Below are 17,676 nucleotides of genomic sequence, written 5' to 3' on the forward strand. Positions count from 1 at the left end.
CGTGCTAGAACGTCAAATCAACAAAAGTAGCCTGTCAAGCAACTTTTCAAAAGCAACTAACGTGAAAACAATAAACAAAGCTTGTAAAAATACACAAAACAACTCGTCGGAACGCAAATCTAGCATCGGCTACTACTTCGACGAGTGCTTGCACGTTTGGTGCAAAAAGTACGCCCAAGCGAGAACGCAAGCTGAAGTGAAATCAAAAGAATGTGACATTCAACGCGAGGAAGAAAAATCCCTCCCAACGAAAACGAGCCCAACGAAAACGAGCTGCGATCGCTTATTCGTGGCTTTTCTGCTGTTCCGGCACTGGAATCGACCGCCTGCAGCGCGCACACTCACACGACTGTAACGAGATTGCCACTTGAACAAACCATTCGCGTCGAAGCGAATGCGTTTGCCGCCACGGACGAGATAGCCGTGCCCACGGCAAAGATACATCGCGGGAGCCCAGTCCACTTAGCGTACAATGGCATTCAGAGTCACGCCAGCTCATTTTCAACGCTTCCTTAAATCAAGCTCGCACAATGAAATTCAGTGGCTATAAGGAAACACGCGAGCCATTTTTTCGGTGCAGTCATACGCTCCACGCGTTTTCGCACGCGCTTGTATGTAAAAGAGAAAAATTCGTTCACATCAGAAAGTTCGAAGCTCTCTGTGCATAGAAGGTACCGTGCGCGTTCCCGTTAAGAAAACCCGCATATATACGGGTTTTCTAACGGGGGAAAAAAAAAAAAACGGAAAACAGGTGTACAGAACGCACAGGCTGCGTGGGAAAGACAAACTCAATCACGAAAACAGTACTTAGAATGTACGTTTAAGGGGAGTCTAAAGAGGTACAGTGAGTTCAGATGTGCTAATAAATAAGGCTCCTTTACTAGCAAGGATATCGCTCATATCGTGAGAGGAAGTCTGGGGAGTCACAGAGACGACGTGGAAGTGAGAGACAAGTGGCGACACCACGTAGAAATTCCCGCATCAGCACGCCGTTACGTCACTGTTTTTTTTTTTTTTTTTACACTGTTTGTTCTGGCATATAGTAAACCGGGTGTCGATAAAGGACGACATAGCTTTATAAGGTTAAACAAAGACTCTACTTAACGCATTTTCGGAACCTTTACGGCACCAGGAACGGGCGACACTCGACAAAATATTTCGAAATCCACAATGTCACGCTAACGTTTAGGCGCTGTGCTTTCGGCGAGAAATTCATGAAATGTAATAACATAAAAAGCGGCTAGTAATGTAAAGCGACTGGTGTGTTCAGTGTGGAATGTTCCCGAGAACTTGTAGCGTGTCTTATGCGACTACAGTCTACATTCATGAGACAAGACAATCACTGAAGGCTGCTTCGCATTTGCACCACGACTTTAGCTCAAAAAACAGGGAGACGGTTCTGGGCCCGTTGTCGAAACACTGCTCGCACACTGCGTGCAACGAAAGCGCTTCTAACATTTCTGAAAACTACGGGCGTTTAGGAGACTTTATGAACAGTTTTAGCGTACGTGGTTGTCAGTGAATTTGCCATTTGTGTGTGTATCACCTTGTATGTCATATATTTTCACTTAACACCAGCGGAGTAGCATGCCAAGTAGTCAGCCAGGCAAACGCCTGCAGACTTTCCTTACGAACATCCGCCTCTCTCTCTCTGCCACGCACAGTCTCGTTTTAAGGGTTCCGTTCTTCAAGCGTTATTTCACCGAATCCAGATGTGTCTTGCATTAAGCGCGCGAGAGGAATCGACCCCAAGTACGGCGCAGACTTACTTCTTGGGCTGTGATGTCGCTGCCGTAAAACCCGACCATCATGTTGTACAGGACGACAGTCACAGCATCTGCGTGAGAGGACAGACACCGAGACAAGGCGGGAGCTGAGTCACGCTGCAGTGCAAACCACGGCCCAAGAAAGAAAGTCTGTTGCTTTGTTTAACTTACCATTAAGTAGAGACTCCCCGAATACTAAGAAATACAATACTTTGTTGACTCCGACTTCTTGAAATATTGCTAGAACCTGTAAGAAACAGTATTTTTTTTTACACATCACTTAGCAAGGAATGCGACTGCTAATAGGGTTGTAGTCATGTGTACGTATTGGAAGATCTTTAAGAGCTAAATGTTTAAGGTCACTAAAACCCTTCTGTATTGCTGCGTTCATAAAGGAATGAAGACCGGCACAATTTTTATTTTTATTTAGCGAACTTGCTGAATGTTGTTTTCGAGTCATTGCTGCTGCACTACCGCATTTGCTTCTTTCAACGTCTGATGTATGCGCTGTTGTGTAAACCCAGGTTTTCTATTATTATTTTTTTCTAAACCAAAACTTCTTTCAAGGCCGTGTTACCCGGGCCTGCTCGTGTTAAAATAAATAACTGTAGCTTTATTATTATTACATTTTTTTTCATTTAATGGTTTACAGCATCAGCGAGTGCGCCAACCCTAGCGGCAGCCTCGTGTAACAAGCACTCCTTTAAACTAGTTCTGCGAGTCTTAGAAATAGGAACAAAATGCAGTTTTTATTGCTGTTTTCACAACGTCTACATAGCTCGGTGACATGATCAAAGCACCTGTTTTTGTTGTTGCCTGTCGGCAATATGCTCTTCGACTAGCTTGTTTTATCAGCGTACAAAAAAAAAAAAATGTGCAACGCTCCCAGATAGCAATAAACCAGACAATAAAATGCTACAGATACCAGCGTATGTATAAATGCAAGTCACGTTCGGTTTCGGGGTATATGGCCCAATCTCGCAAAGCAAACAGTGAGTGTGGATCTGTCAGCGTCATCCATACAGGCAGCGGCGGTATAGGCCGGGTCTGACCCGAACGGACAGTCGCGCCGGATCATGCCGATGGGGCATACTATTACAGGCGTTTCGTTTAATAGAACGCGACAGGGATCAATCCTGGGCCGGTGTCAGGGCGTGCGCTCCTATTTTGTTGACAGGGGCACAGCAAACGTCATAACGTGAACGCCATCCTCACCGGCCGTATGGAGCCAGGGAATAAGGCCCAGCCTGCAAGCGTCCGCCAGCGCAGTTGCCCTGACAACAGCGACCGATGACCGACTTAGCGGCGTCTATATCCCCTGTCCAAGATTCTGTTCGCAGGGCGCGTGAGCCAATCACATGAGCCAACGTGCACATGGCATCAGTCCTCGACGTACCAATCCGCGCCTGTGCCACGGCGTTGTCAATTTTATACAAAAAAGGAACGTATTACAGGCGGTTATAGGATAGTAGAAAGATAGGCAAACGTTTATGTAGCATTTGACTATACTAAACCAATGTCTGCCTCTGCAATATATCCGACATACCGAAGCACGGAACTACATTCGATTGCCGTGCTAACACGGTGAACGTGAAGCATGTTGCGGTGACTTAGCACGCCTCGTAGCTTTTCGCAGCACTGAAGGTCGATTTTGAGACGAGAGTATAGGATCGCAAAAGGGCGAGATAATAATTACTGGTCGTTTACCATCGAGCAGAAGATAGCTCAACAGAGTTCAGTCGTGTTCGACCCCTCTCAAGGCGCGGAAAAATGCCTCGGTGACATCAGAGGGCACCAAACGCGACAACGTCAACTTCACGACCACCCGTGTCGTAATTTGTTGATCACAATTTACTGCAGATGGCGCAGAACAAAATTCCAGTGGACCTTCGTATTCTAGAACGAATCTCCACTCCACACTCCACCAATGGATGGGTGGATGGATAGATTCTATGAAACACGGCGGTCGGTTGCGCCGTGCACCCCTTTCATCAAGTAGGGTGCCTCCATGTCCTCCTGTCCATCGATGTCGTTTTGTCCATCGAGGCACCCAACAAGAAAGTTGATGGCAGCGCCGTCCCTTGACAGAAATTGTCACCGCGCTTCATAATCTCTCCAGCAATATTATGACAAAAGTATTATCTTTTTCAGTCGAGGGGCAGCGCTGTGTTCAACTCGGTCGAGTGGAGGAAGAGCTTTGGCTCGAGGATTGTTTGAAAATACGGGGGTCACATAAGAACGCACACGTGGCGCACAAATGAGGACACGGACGAGAGCAGCAACAGACGGGCGTACTCTGCGTGCGCCTGTCTTCGTTATTTGGTTATCGTCTGTTTTTTCACTGTTGCCCCACTACATCCAAAGGCCGCATACACAAAGCTTTTCGTTTGTATAAGTGCCGTTTTGTCGTTCTCCGGTCGCGGTCTGTAACAATACGTCCCTCGTCGAGATTGGCTGACGTCCGCTATTACGAACAGTTCTAGCGTCAGGAATTTTTGTGGATTTTTTGTGGATTTTGTGGATTCTTTTGTGGAATTTTTGTGGCCCTGGTCTATAAAACATGCAGCAAAAAGCCCAACAACGCGTTTCATTGGCTCAACAACGTGTTTCAATGGCTATGGGTTATGCTACACACCACGAGGTCGCCGGATCGATTCCTAGCCGCGGCGACCACATTCAGATGAAGAGCGAATTGCAAAAAAAAAAGAAAAAAAAAAAAGAAAAGAAACGCACGTGTGGCATTGTTTTGGGAGCACGATAATAGACACCAGGTGGCCAAAGCTTAATCCTTTTTTTTTTTTTTCCGGCGTCGCTCAAGTATGCCCGTGCACCTACGCCAGCGCTAGAGCAGGTGTGTGTATTCCCAGTACCGTTGGTGGCAGCGCTGCTTAGGCGGTGTTAATCTGGCAGACTTGGCCAGCAATTGCTCCGCCTAAGCGCCTATTTCCACGTCAGATACGTCACCATGCAATATACCAGGTTAGCTATAACTTCTAATTTCACTAAGTCCCCCCTCTTCGTAAGAACGATAATAACAACAACGACGAAAAATGGTTAAGAATGGCGTCAACGACGAGGACGTCACCTACGTGCGTCGGCTCTTAGATGCGTGGTGCAATTTATTGCGTCCAGCTTGCGCATCGGTTATTCTGACCCAATTCTCTTCCCCAGACAAAAAAAAGGCGCCCCATTGCCAACTTTTTCACTACGTCAAAAGAGTCTCTTGACTTCTAAAGTCGGAACCGTATTACGCTTCGTGTAGAGATTCGGCGCATCCATACTGCGCGGAATACAAGAGCAACGAAACAGAAAAAGGCCAGCTATAAATAACAAAATAACAAAAGCAACACAGGAAGAATGAACTCACGGCCACGGGATCAACGGCCGAGATGAGAGAGCTGAACACAAGGCACTCGAGCAGGTTCAAGTCCGGGAGGCCGATGGCTCCGATGTTGTTCAAAAAATACAAACTTGGACCTGCGGCACACGCACATACACTTACTCTTTGTTCCGTTTTTTTTAAATATTATTTCCTATTTTTCCTTAGTTCCTGTCAAACTTCACGTGGGCCCATAGGTGTACACACTTTGTCACGATGGACACCTCTTTGACAAGAACTTGAATGTGAAGTACAAGAAATAATGGGGCGCTAAATATAGGAGCTACGTCATTTTTTTCTTATCAACGCCGAAAATTTTCGAAAGAAACAAATTTTTGCTGCCTCTCTTTTGTTGCTTTGCGGCATTGTCTTAACTTCGACTGTATCATCAGCAATAAAAAATTATTGGAATAGCTAACAGCGTTACACTGCGATTCTTTTGAAATGATTCACGTTAGCAAGACTGATTCACAATTTCACAGTCTAGCCGTAAGATCGCACGTATTCTATCCTGTTGCAGCCTTTTCAGAGAACTATGCTGACAAAAAAAAAAAAAAAAAAAAAAAACGAGCACTTTTAAGTAGTAGCGTAAAAGACTTACCTATTGTGAAGGCATTTATTATTGTACCCTGAAAAGAAGCAACATCAAGATAACAATTAGAACATCGGCAGTGTTGTCTGAAAGCACTGCATGCACATCTTACTACTTTCCCATCAACGCCTTTATCTCTCTCTTTCTTGAATTCAAAAACACTGATTGCGGGCAGATAACTGAACAGACAGATCATAAGCCCTAATTGATTAATGTCTTATTCGTAATTACCCGTTTTGATAGCGAATAATTGGTTGAGCTAATACGAGCAATTTGAAGCGAGCGCCCGCACCGACTTCACCACTTCTTGCTAAAAAGGGACGCGTGCCCTGTCATGGGACCGCCACAGAAAGCTAAGCTTCTTTTCCCCCACATTCGAGCTCACGTTTGCGCCTGAATGCTTGGTACGTTGGCTCACGCAAGGTGTCGCTGGTGCGATACCAAGAGCCACCACGGTCAGTTTGCAGCACGGTATCATTTCTTGCTTCTCCGAAGTTACTGTACATCAACTACTATTTCTGTCCTTCTTAAGCTCACATAATAAATGCAAATCCGATAATCCGATTAACATTGCATTAATTACTCAATTAAAAGGTTCTAATTAATCAGATTTACGTTTTAATCATTGCCCAACTCTACAGACGATGAAACCTACCGCTCGTGCCTTCAGGCGCTGCTTTGTTAAGGCGCGTCGAAAATCTTCCTTGAATAGATTATTGAAACCTTATAAACCACCGCTGCCTTTAGCTCAGGGCTTAGGAGTGTCACCATAAAAGTCGGATCTATATATATATATATATATATATATATATATATATATATATATATATATATCGTTAAAGAAACGGCGGACGTAAGCGGCTTTCCTACGCTAACCGGAGCTTAGCGTACCAGAAAAACAGGGTCCGTGGCGAGCTCTACATACGCCTAACCGAAATTCGCTTCGCGCAGGGCAGATAACATAGGCTATTTTGGTCCGCTACATCAAAGAATCCTTAATGCCGAGCAGAGCAGGCTTTGACAACGTTCAATCGCCACTGACGTCTTCTGCAAGCACATTTATCAAAATAAAACAAGTGTTAATGAGATGCAGTTGAAGCAAGACGATGATGTCAAAGGAAGATGGAGACTTGATTTCACTTTGGATTCATTTTCACGAATCTGCGAGCAGAATAGTTGAGGCGTATATAAACTCTAAGAACTGGAACTAGACTGGTTTCCAAAGTTGTAACTTAATTAGCACATGCGAGAGTTTTGATTGTCTTTCCTTTATAGCATATGCGGCAAATTAGGAAAAGGCTGGCGTATAGATCTATTCACCATTAATGCCATTAGCATTCTTAGGATGCTTCAGGCACATTCCGGTGTCTACGGTTCTAACCTCCTTCTCGCCAACTTGGGTAGAACATGGGGCTCCTTTGCTGTGGGAACCGTGTTCGAAGCCAACCGTCGGACATGTTTTAATGCGATTAGCATTCTCTGGAAACTTCACCTAGCTGACGGTATGTTTGCTTGAATCGACCTAACCCCTTTCATGCCAACTTCAATGAACTGAACCTCTCTGATACTAAGTTGGGTGACTGCGTATATTCCACTCGGCATGCGCCGCTTTTCACCGATTCTTTTTGACGACAACTTGATTCGCTCGGTATGTGCCGCACTTCAATGACAAAAAAAAAAAAGAAAAAAAATCCTTTACATCGTCTCTGTTGCTGGGGAAAATCTGCACCCACGTCATACATACATATTCTCGTCTGAATATATACACATACACACGCGGACTTCGCGGCCGCGACGCTAGATGGCACAGCCTGTCCAGAAGGCAGCGGGCGAGAGGAGCCAAAGCCTGTCTGCGTTTGCACGCCTCATGCATGACGAGTTTCGGCGGTGGCAATGCGCGGTGTTTCACTACAATGCTTCAATGCTAATCGCATTAATGTCGGCATTCATCGTGAGATGGGTTTTGCCGAAATTTATTTCTTTATACGAAATAAATTAGAGGGAATAAAAAATTGTCGCAGTTTCACTCGAAAGGCGAAGCATCAATTGCGATAGCAAATTAGTAGAGAGCTATACGAAGTAAGGATAGTAGTTTTATCAGCTGTATAAACTTCGACATGCAGCAGCACCAGCCACGCGCAGAACTGTTGTCGACGCCGTCGGCGTTTTGATCGCGTTCGCACCGAACGCGCGCGGCGCGGCGTTGCTGACTGTTGCCGGTGCCTCTGGGGGCGGCTCGGAGGTTTTCGACGAGATCAGAACGGGACACTCGCCGAGCAGCGTCGGTAGTCTTTGCCACCTTCTCGCCTCACCGTTTTATTGCGATAGCAATCATATGGACACTCCAAAGCAGATTTCTGCCGTCGCCGTCGCCGTGAGGTTCCGTATGACGTCAAAGGCGATGAAATTGTCGCCGCGCGCCGAACGCTGTATGTGCGAGTGAAAGGGCGCGAGGGACGCGCGCTTTCACGGGGAGTGAACGCACGGCTGAGAACAAACGCGCGTTCTGCGCCGTGCTCCCTTAAGGGCTGCAGAATTAAGCGTCTCTTTCCTCCTTTACAATCACCATATATGTAGAGCAAACGCGACTTCTTCAGACACGCGAAAGGCCGTGGGAGGGGGGGGAGGCGACGTTTAGCTGCGGCACAAAATGCCTATTTATATACAACCGTTTTGAGGCGAGAAGGTGGTAAAGACTTCCGACGCTGCTCGACGACTGTCCCGTTCTGATCTCGTCGAAAACCTCCGCGCCGCCCCCAGAGGCACCGGCAACAGTCACCAACGCCTCGCGCGTTTTGTGCGAACGCGGGCAAAACGCCGATGGCGTCGACAACAGTTCTGTGTGTTGCCGGTGCTGCGGCATGTCCAAGTTTGTACAGCTGATAAAAGTACTATCCTTACTCCGTATAGCTCTCTACAAATTTGCTATCGCAATTGATGCTTCGCCTTTCGGGTGAAACTGCGTCATTTTTTATATAAATAGGCATTTGGTGCCGCAGCTAAACGTCGCCTCCCCCTCCCTCCCTCCCGTCCCCCCACGGCCTTTCGCGCGACGGAAGAAGTCGCGTTTGCTCTACATATATGGTGATTGTAAAGGAGGAAAGAGACGCTTAATTCTGCAGCCCTTCAGGAAGCACGGCGCAGAACGCGCCTTTGCTCTCCGCCGTGCGTTCGCTCTCCGTGAAAGCGCGCGTCCCTCGCGCCCTTTCACTCGCACATACAGCATACGGCGCGTGGCGACGATTTCATCGCCGTTGACGTCATACGGAACCTCACAGCGACGGCGACGGTAGAAATCCGCTTTCGAGTGTCCATATAATTGGTATCGCAATAAAGAATACGGAGGCGAAAAATAAAAAAAAGTGACCGTTCTCCAGTTTGTCCAATATCTACCGGTGCAAAACTAATTGTATAGCAGTGGGATGACCTTTCGCAACAATCTCACTTCGACGTTAACGAAATCTGTGCAACGTGTTAGGAAAGCTGCCACCTCCACCGACAACTTTGGGCCCCGCTGTAAGATGAAGTATCTTACACGGTGCCCTGGACTTATCCGAACATGGTCAAGCCAAATGAGAACGCGCCTAAAGGCTACCGTTGCAAACTGCATGGGGCGGCAGCGGCAAATTGTTACGGCGCGTAATCCAAATTAAAAAAGAATCGTTACAGGCCCCCAAACTCACTTTACCTCGCTCTTCATCACTGTCAAATGCAAACGACGCGGCACGCGAGAACCGAGAACCCGCATCCATGACGCTGTCGACGCATATGAACGACGCATAGTTAAACCTGCGCGCAATTTAGCACGCATATTCGTCTTCTAAATTGCTACACTGTGCTCGTCTGCACGCAGTTCTTTCTTTTTGGTTTGTTCGCCACAGCGGCGCCCTCTCCGTGATTAGTGCCTAACACGGATAGCGCTGTAATTCGCGGGTGGAAGTTTTCTAGCCTTCGTTATGTTAGTGTTTCATTTCTTGCACTGAAACGGGACGGAGTTGGAAGTTTTGTGGATTTAGGTAGAGAGGGTGGGGAGAGGGGGGAATAATGGTACGAGTTCCGCGACTCATGACTTTCCCTTATTAGAGGCGATCCCGTTAAAACAGAGATGCAAAGACGCACATACGCTCTCTCTCTCCCTCTCACTCCGTCGATCTCTCACTTCTCAATCTCTCTCCCTCTCTCGTTTTCCGTCTCTTTTTCTGTTCGACATTATATTTCTGCACTACGATTTGCCACGTTGTCATGACACATATACGTATTCACGCACGCACGCGCTCAAACACAGGCAAAGTGAGAGGGAAAGAAAAGAAAATGAAGAGACAGCGCCTCGCGCGAACTTGAGTAATTCAAAGACAACTTATTTGCATAGCTAATTGGGTTTTCGCCGCGATGAGCGCAAACAATGAGGTGCGGGGAGGGGGGGTCAATATGACGACAAAAAAACGGGGAAAGACGACCCAAGAGACGGGCGCGAAGCTGGCCTTTTCGTCTCACCGCTTCTCTGGATTTCGTAAAACACCTGCCTTTTAGCGGAGGTAAAACGAGTCCGCGCTTTCGCCCGCGCACATACAGTGTGCGCTCGGAACTGTTTGAGCAGTGAGTTCGCTGTATCCACTTTCAGAGTTTTGTTTGACTTAAGATCAAGCGTCTACGTGGCCGCGTTCATTCGCCCTGCGACACGCTGTTCCTTTCACGTTAAAAAGACGCCCGGCAATTTCCCTTGGAGCATAAAATACTTCCAACCTCGCCACCCGATGCACGTATGTGAAAAAAGACATACGAGGCACTCACCAGCACTGCGAACAACAGGATAGTCCCGATATTGCTAAAGAAGGCACTGTCGTGAAGAGAATACGCAGACTCCAGGATGATTCTGTAACAAATGAAGATAAAGACAAAATCAAGCTTCTTCGATACGTCCTGTAAAAGCAACAAAAATATTTCTTCATACTCTCTTCCAAGGAGCACAACACAATTTCTGCCGCATTCACGTGAAAAAATATTTCCGAAATCGCAGAAGCTTAAATATTATTATTTCTTTGTTTTCATTGTGATCAAAAAGCAACAAGCCATGGTCTGTTCCTACTTGAATGCTCTCGAAGCGCTTCCCGATGCCCGCAGGCCTCGATGACTGTCAGTTGTTTACTCAGGAACATTTAAAGCGCCGCTTATATATTTATTTCCTGCGCCACGCGGCGTATTTATGCTTTTGTCTTGCCCAGACAGCACTTTTTCTTCGCTATTTCACGAAAGCAAACAGTAACTGAAATTCCGAACTGCTTTGTGCAGACTGTCATTCTAAATAAAGGAAATAAAAAATAAAACTAAACCTAATGAAAACCAGATGCAGGATCTTAAGCGCAGAGATTGCAACAAAAGAAAAAAAAAACGTATGCTATACCTCATCTGACATGCGCGACGGACCAAGAAATGGCACAGAGCAGCAGCAACAGGCAAGCTTAACTAGCGAGCGCATAACAGACCGTTTTCGTAATTATGTTTCTTTAACACACACACACACACACACACACACACACACACACACACACACACACACACACACACACACACACACACACACACACACACACACACACACACACACACACACACACACACACACACACACACACACACACACACACACACACACACACACACACACACACACACAAAGAAAAACTAGACTATAACCAAGATGCCATCCTGTTTTTCGCGAAGTGCCACTCAAAGGAAAAAAAAAAAAAACAAAAAACAAAAAAAACAAAACGAGGAAATAACGAATGCGGCAAACGCCAGATGCACAAAACCGGAGGGCAAACTTACGGTGCGAGAGGCACAATGCACTCATTAACTAATTAAGTTTCGCTTTGTTCTTCACGTCCCACCTTTGATTATTGGCAGTACTTATTTGTAGTTAAAGCGATGACGATGTGTCGTGTGCGCGTACTAATTAACTTCACTACGTTTGCGCGAGCTTGTGCTGCAAGTACACAAAGTTTTCTTAACCATCTCGTAAAACGCACCAGCTCTGCATGCATATATTAAGCTTCAGGGGTGTTCGAGTAATGATATTTCCGAATCAGGTGCAGTTTGAACACTTGAGAAAAGTGATTTCCGAATATCGAATGAAATATCGAACATTCGTATAGTTTCGTATTTCCAAACAAGCAAGCAAGCTGCTGCACGAAATGATCGCTTTGGGGCAAGCACGCGCGCTGTCCTCTGCCTGTATGCTCCGGCACAGATTTAATCTTGGATAAAGAATAATTCATTAATAATTGTTCACTGAACTATTCATAACTGTAATCTATGGGAAAACGCAACTATGGGATTTGCGACGCGTAAATAAAAAAATTTCATCACGTATCAAAAATGATACGTCGGGCCTAGTGAAGTTAAATACCGATTGTACCTGCATCACGGCCGTGTATATAGTGCCTTGCGGCCTTAAGATGCAAAAAAATAATGACTGCTAACTCAACGACAACGACGCAATTAGCACACGGTATACTAATGCAACCTTAACCAAATATGAACGCTAAGCGCTAGAAATGAGTAGGTAATCATTAGTATCACAAAAGGCACTGGCACTACGCTTTAATTACATGACTGTAACTTTGATAGAAATTGGTTTCTACAATCCTTTACTACCCATGCATAAGGAAAGATACAACGAATATTTTTTTTTACTTTGTAACAATAGGAGGGATACGTCGAAAGCGTAAGCAAATGCAAGTTTGACAAGCTTAACTTTCAAAAGAAAAAAACCATTCAGGAAGCGTCTAATGTCGCATTGTGCGATAAGCGTTGATGACAGCAACGGAACGGTAACCTACGGTAGTAACTGGCGCGGAAAATAAACACGTAAAGTGTTCCAACGCGGAATTCTTGAGGAAGGAAATAATCTGCGTCGCAAGAGATTCACTTCCGGGAGTCTACAAACGTTTGCTGAAGCGCGTGCACTTGGCGATCGAACTCTGCAAGTCGTCAACAAGAAAGAGAGAAAAAAAAGAATAAAAAAGAAATGAAGATTTGCTCCCCGTTTATACGACGGGGAAAATTTAACGGGTGAAGCGTAAAGTACCGCAATCTGCGCTACGAAAGCCATTAGCGGTTTATAAAAAATAAATAAAACTAACGACTGGGAACGTCTCCTTGTTCCGGGTTTAACGCTGTAGCAGCGTGAAACTCGGAATCGCGCCGTCGCTGTTGGAGAAGACGGCTTCAGGAATTTGTTATACCGTGGTGCGAGCGAAAACACCTCCCGCCTCCACCGAGCAAGATCCGTAGGGCCTATTCAGTCGAAAGAAAACAATCTTCAAGTCGAACTTGGAGAATTCGTTCGGTTTTAAAAGACTGCGCGTCTGGGACTGCAATCGACAGTTTTCTAGAAAGAGAGAGAGAGCGGAAACATTTCGCTGGAATGCACAGAATGAAAACGAGTGGCGATAACAACAGAAGTGACAGAAAGCCAACAATCCCGAACTTGGTTTTTTGATTGCCGTAAATTCCGTGGCGAGAAATCAGAGGTAAGGATGGGCTGCGCGTACGTGCGCAAATGAGTGAATGAGTGGGTGAAGTCTGGTCAAGTCGAGTGAGTGAGTGAGTAAGTGAAGTGAAGTGAGTGAGTTAGTGAGTGAAGTCTAGTCAAGTCGAGTGAGTTAGTGAAGTGAGTGAGGTAGTGAGTAAGTGAAGTGAGTGAGTGAGTGAAGTCTAGTCAAGTGGAGTGAGTGAGTGAAGTCTAGTCAAGTGAAGTGAGTGAGTGAGTCAAGTGAGGTGGAGTGAGTGAGTCAAGTCTAGTCAAGTGAAGTGAGTGAGTGAGTCAAGTGAGGTGGAGTGAGTGAGTGAGTAAGTGAAGAGATGTAAGCGAGTTAGTGAGTAAGTGAAGTGAGTGAGTTAGTGAGTAAGTGAAGTGAAGTGAAGTGAAGTGAGTGAAGTGAGTGAGTGAATCAGTGAGTGAGTGAAGTCTAGTCAAGCGGGGTGCGTGAGTGAAGTGAGTGAGTGAGTCAGTGACTGAAGTCAAGTCGAGTGAGTCAGTGAGTGAGTAAGTGAAGTCTAATCAAGTCGAGTGAGTTAGTGAGTAAGTGAAGTGAAGTGAGTGAGTGAAGTCTAGTCGAGTGAGTTAGTCAGTTAGTGAGTGAGTGAGTAAATGAAGTGAGTGAAGTCTAGTCAAGTCAAATGAGTGAGTGAGTGAGTGAGTGAGTGAGTGAGTGAGTGAGTGAGTGAGTGAGTGAGTGAGTGAGTGAGTGAGTGAGTGAGTCAGCGAGCGAGCGAGTGAGTGAGTGTATGAAGCATGCGTGTACAGCAGAGTTGCGGAGCGGCAACTCCGGAGTTGGAATGATTCCAGGAACATTCTGCATTTACAAACAGCCGGCATGGAATGGAAATGGAATGGGAGCCTGAGATTCCGGAATGGAGTTGTAATGGAGTGGGCACATAGTTCCGTAACGCTAAATGTTGATCTTAAGCGAGACGACAAAACCAATAAATTGGTAATTTAGACCATGCTAGACTTGCTCAAGGTCTTATATTTCTCCAGTTTACTCAATAAGGCCCTTTCAGTATCTACCTAAGGGCGACTACCATTGCGACGGTAATCATGGAAAACACGGTATTCAACACTTATGATGAGCCAAAAACATTTGTTCGTGACACTGTCGAACTGAATTTAAAGACATACTTTTAGTTAGTGTTAACTCCTTCAGTTTTTGTTAAGAAGTTATTGACTCCTTAGTTTTCAGTGAACTCCTTAAATTTAGTTAAAGGGTTACGTAGCAATGAATTATACGATTTAGCAAGGTCATTCTTGACCCACGACAAAGGGATGCAAGTCAAAAACGGCCACGTCGCAAACGGCTGCACCCGGCGCAAGCCCACGGTGATCGGAAAGCGCTCCATGTTTGGAATGCGCTACAATATCGAGAATTCAGCAGGCATGAAAACAGGCAGACAAAGAGTTGAGCTGAAAAATGGTGCCCGTTATTCTTACAGTAAAATGAAACAAAGGACAGTAGACTTCAGCGATTCCTTCGTCTCTGAACATTTACTCTGAAAATTTACTGCAGCCGCAGTATCCTCATTGAAGACCACTGTCTTAATTTTGCTTGCCTGCATTTTCCTCGAATAATCTCGCTCACAAACTATGAAAGCCAAGGTGTAAAATTGTTTTATATTTTCCTTTACTAGAATGATTAACAATTTGAGATTACAGGCAACAACGCCCTGCGGAGATGAGAGGCCACAAAGCGTGTTTGTCCTTCTACGAAAAAAAAAATAGTACGTAATATTATTTGTTAGTTGCTAAAACTTCAAAAATATGCTTTTATTTGTTTCTGTCGTAAGCCACCGCAAGCGCAATTAGTAAACAATTGCATAGAAAACGTGTTCTTCACTGGAATTGGAGGAATGGAATGGACTAGCTCAGCCGCTCCAGAAGTGGGAATGTTCTGACTCTTATCGTTCCGAGGAGGTAAGAGGAGTGGAATTAACGAGGATTTAAATTCTCCGAAGTAGAATGGGAATGGAATGGAAGGCCCCACTCCGCAATTCTGGTGCAGAGTGTGTAAGAGGACTGAGTGAGTGCAGCACGCGGCAATCTCGTAATGTACAATATCCGCCAATATGAAAGGGGACCCGGCATTCGTGTTTCAAAGTCGGTAATTTTCCCTGTCTGTCCTTGCAATGAGGAAAGAAGTTCCGTGAGCGGCATTTTTCAATAGAAGGACAACATAACAGCAGCGAGTCAAGTTCTGACTCACATGTTTGAAAGCGTCGCTCTCTGAACAAAGATGAACTGTTCCCTTTCATACGGGCGGGAGGAGTACACTTTAGAGAAGTTTGAAAGTTGCGCAATTATGACTTCCCGAGACAGATTCATTACAAGAAGAAGAACAACAACAGCAACAATAACGACAAGGAACTGAATAACCTTAAAACACTAACAGTTAAAACTGTTCCAAAGGTCTTTCAGTAACTTGAAAATGTGCAGTCGATTTCAGCGCTCTCACAGCTCATTTGGCAAATAGTGTTACGTAAAACAGAGTACGTTATAATGATAGTTGAGTACTTAAACACGTACCATCAAAGGCACGCCAGTGAAACTAATGGCGCCACTTAGTAGCGCGCAGTGACTGGGTGCTAATTATAAAAAAAAGGAGTTGATTAAAGTTCGTGGAACAGTGAAAAGGCGTAGTCTAGTCGTGCTTACGATGCTATCCGTATATAACGGCATGCGCGCTTTTCTAACGCGAAGCAATTTTCTGGGCCGTTTGAGAAGTGGAATCAAATTATGAATATTGCTCGGAGTTTTATTTTCATTTCTTTTCCTCCTTTTTTTTTTTGTCTGCCTATATCTCCTGAACAAACGCTCTCTACACCCATTTTTGTTCTTTTGCGCCCACGGCTGGACTCCCGTGGAGAACATCCGCATCCCAACTCCTGCTTTCGTGTACGAAAGGAGCATTAGGTGCTGCGAATTCGTGGGCCGTTATATTGCTGTCGAGCTGTTGTCATTAGCCACATTGTTCAATAATAATAAAAAAAACAAGCTGAGAAACACAAAAACGAAAAATTTTCTTGCGGCTACACCTTTCGTCATTGTGCGTTTGCTTTTGTTGGTCAGACTTGCGGTTATCATTTAAGTGAAGAATGGGAAAGTGCTTAAGAACAGAACACAGAGCAGACGACGCACACGAACACTCCTATGCGTCACCTGCTGCATGCCCCGCGAATAACGCTGTTTATTACTCTACCCAAGTACACTCGCAATGTTGGCGCTTGCTATTCAATTGCCTCTAAGTGGAAGCTCTAATGAACCAAGAAAAGCTCAATACCGGCAAAACTTCTTTTAAAGAAGAACGCGATCAACCCACCCGAATTAACACTCCACTGACATATATTCTGGTTAACCTTTTGTTCCACACATGACGACGCAGGATTTATCGAAGGACCATAACTTTAATTTTTCCTTTAGTCAGGTTATAGTGTCGGCTTGCGATTACTTAACGCGGAAAATGTACCGCACATATTCGCAAAATATGCGGAGTCCTAAATTTGAAGGAAACACCATTATGAACATTTTACTCGTTCATTATGCAGCACCAGTACCAAAGCTAATTCAAAGCTCCGTACAGATGTACTGCACTATCGCTGTGTATGATATATGACATTGTTCACACTGTTCATTTGAGCGTTTCTTTGAAATGCCGCTTTTTGTTTTTACTGTCACGCAGTAACGTAATCCTATGTGCATTATTTGTTCCGCTCTCTCTCCTCCAAAACAATGTGCCAAAGTATACGAACTATATATATATATATATATATATATATATATATATATATATATATATATATACATGAAACTTTCATACCTGTTCAAGATAAAAGGAGTAGTCGGAGCTATGTTTGTGCGCCAACACCTCCCCCTTTTATCGTGTTTATAAACAAAATTATTCAAAACTCCCTGCTCCTTACGCCGATGCATTTTCACCAGCATTGTTAGTCTCATTAACCGAAAAGAAATTGGCAAATGCTGGCGGACAAAGCTTCAGAATTTTATTGACGCACCATAGTTGCGCTACTGCATGACTTGTAATGATATCATGCCTCTCGTGTGAAAAGGAGTCGCCGTCATCGTATTTTAGTACTGACTAGCTATCATCTCCTTATTTGGTCATGTCAATAAAAAAAAAGAAAACGTCGCGCTTCTACTCTGTACGCGATATTTTCAGAGAAAGAGCAATGCTGCGAGCCACTAAGGCCCCATTTGATCGTACAGTCCGTCTTTTACTCTGTTACGGGTGTATCACTGCTTTTTTCTAATATAAGGTAGCTACAGTTTTTATGCTTCAACTGATTTGCTTGTTTGAGTGTTTGTCTCGGCCAGTTCTGGACATCATAAAACACTCTAGCATGCTGTCGCAATATTATCCCATGGC

At 45.0% G+C, this 17,676-nt stretch overlaps 1 protein-coding gene across 1 annotated transcript in view; it reads right to left on the reverse strand.

Annotated features, from left to right (window-relative positions):
* Positions 1 to 17,676, reverse strand: part of LOC119446596 (sodium/hydrogen exchanger 3-like) — a 411,172-nt gene that overhangs the window by 65,915 nt on the left and 327,581 nt on the right. Inside the window, 5 exon segments of the mRNA XM_049664238.1 lie at positions 1,770 to 1,837; positions 1,938 to 2,013; positions 5,134 to 5,243; positions 5,747 to 5,774; positions 10,529 to 10,610. Coding sequence (XP_049520195.1) covers positions 1,770 to 1,837; positions 1,938 to 2,013; positions 5,134 to 5,243; positions 5,747 to 5,774; positions 10,529 to 10,610 — 364 coding nt within the window.

Source organism: Dermacentor silvarum, chromosome 3 (genome assembly GCF_013339745.2).
Source record: "Dermacentor silvarum isolate Dsil-2018 chromosome 3, BIME_Dsil_1.4, whole genome shotgun sequence".
Taxonomy (NCBI): domain Eukaryota; kingdom Metazoa; phylum Arthropoda; class Arachnida; order Ixodida; family Ixodidae; genus Dermacentor; species Dermacentor silvarum.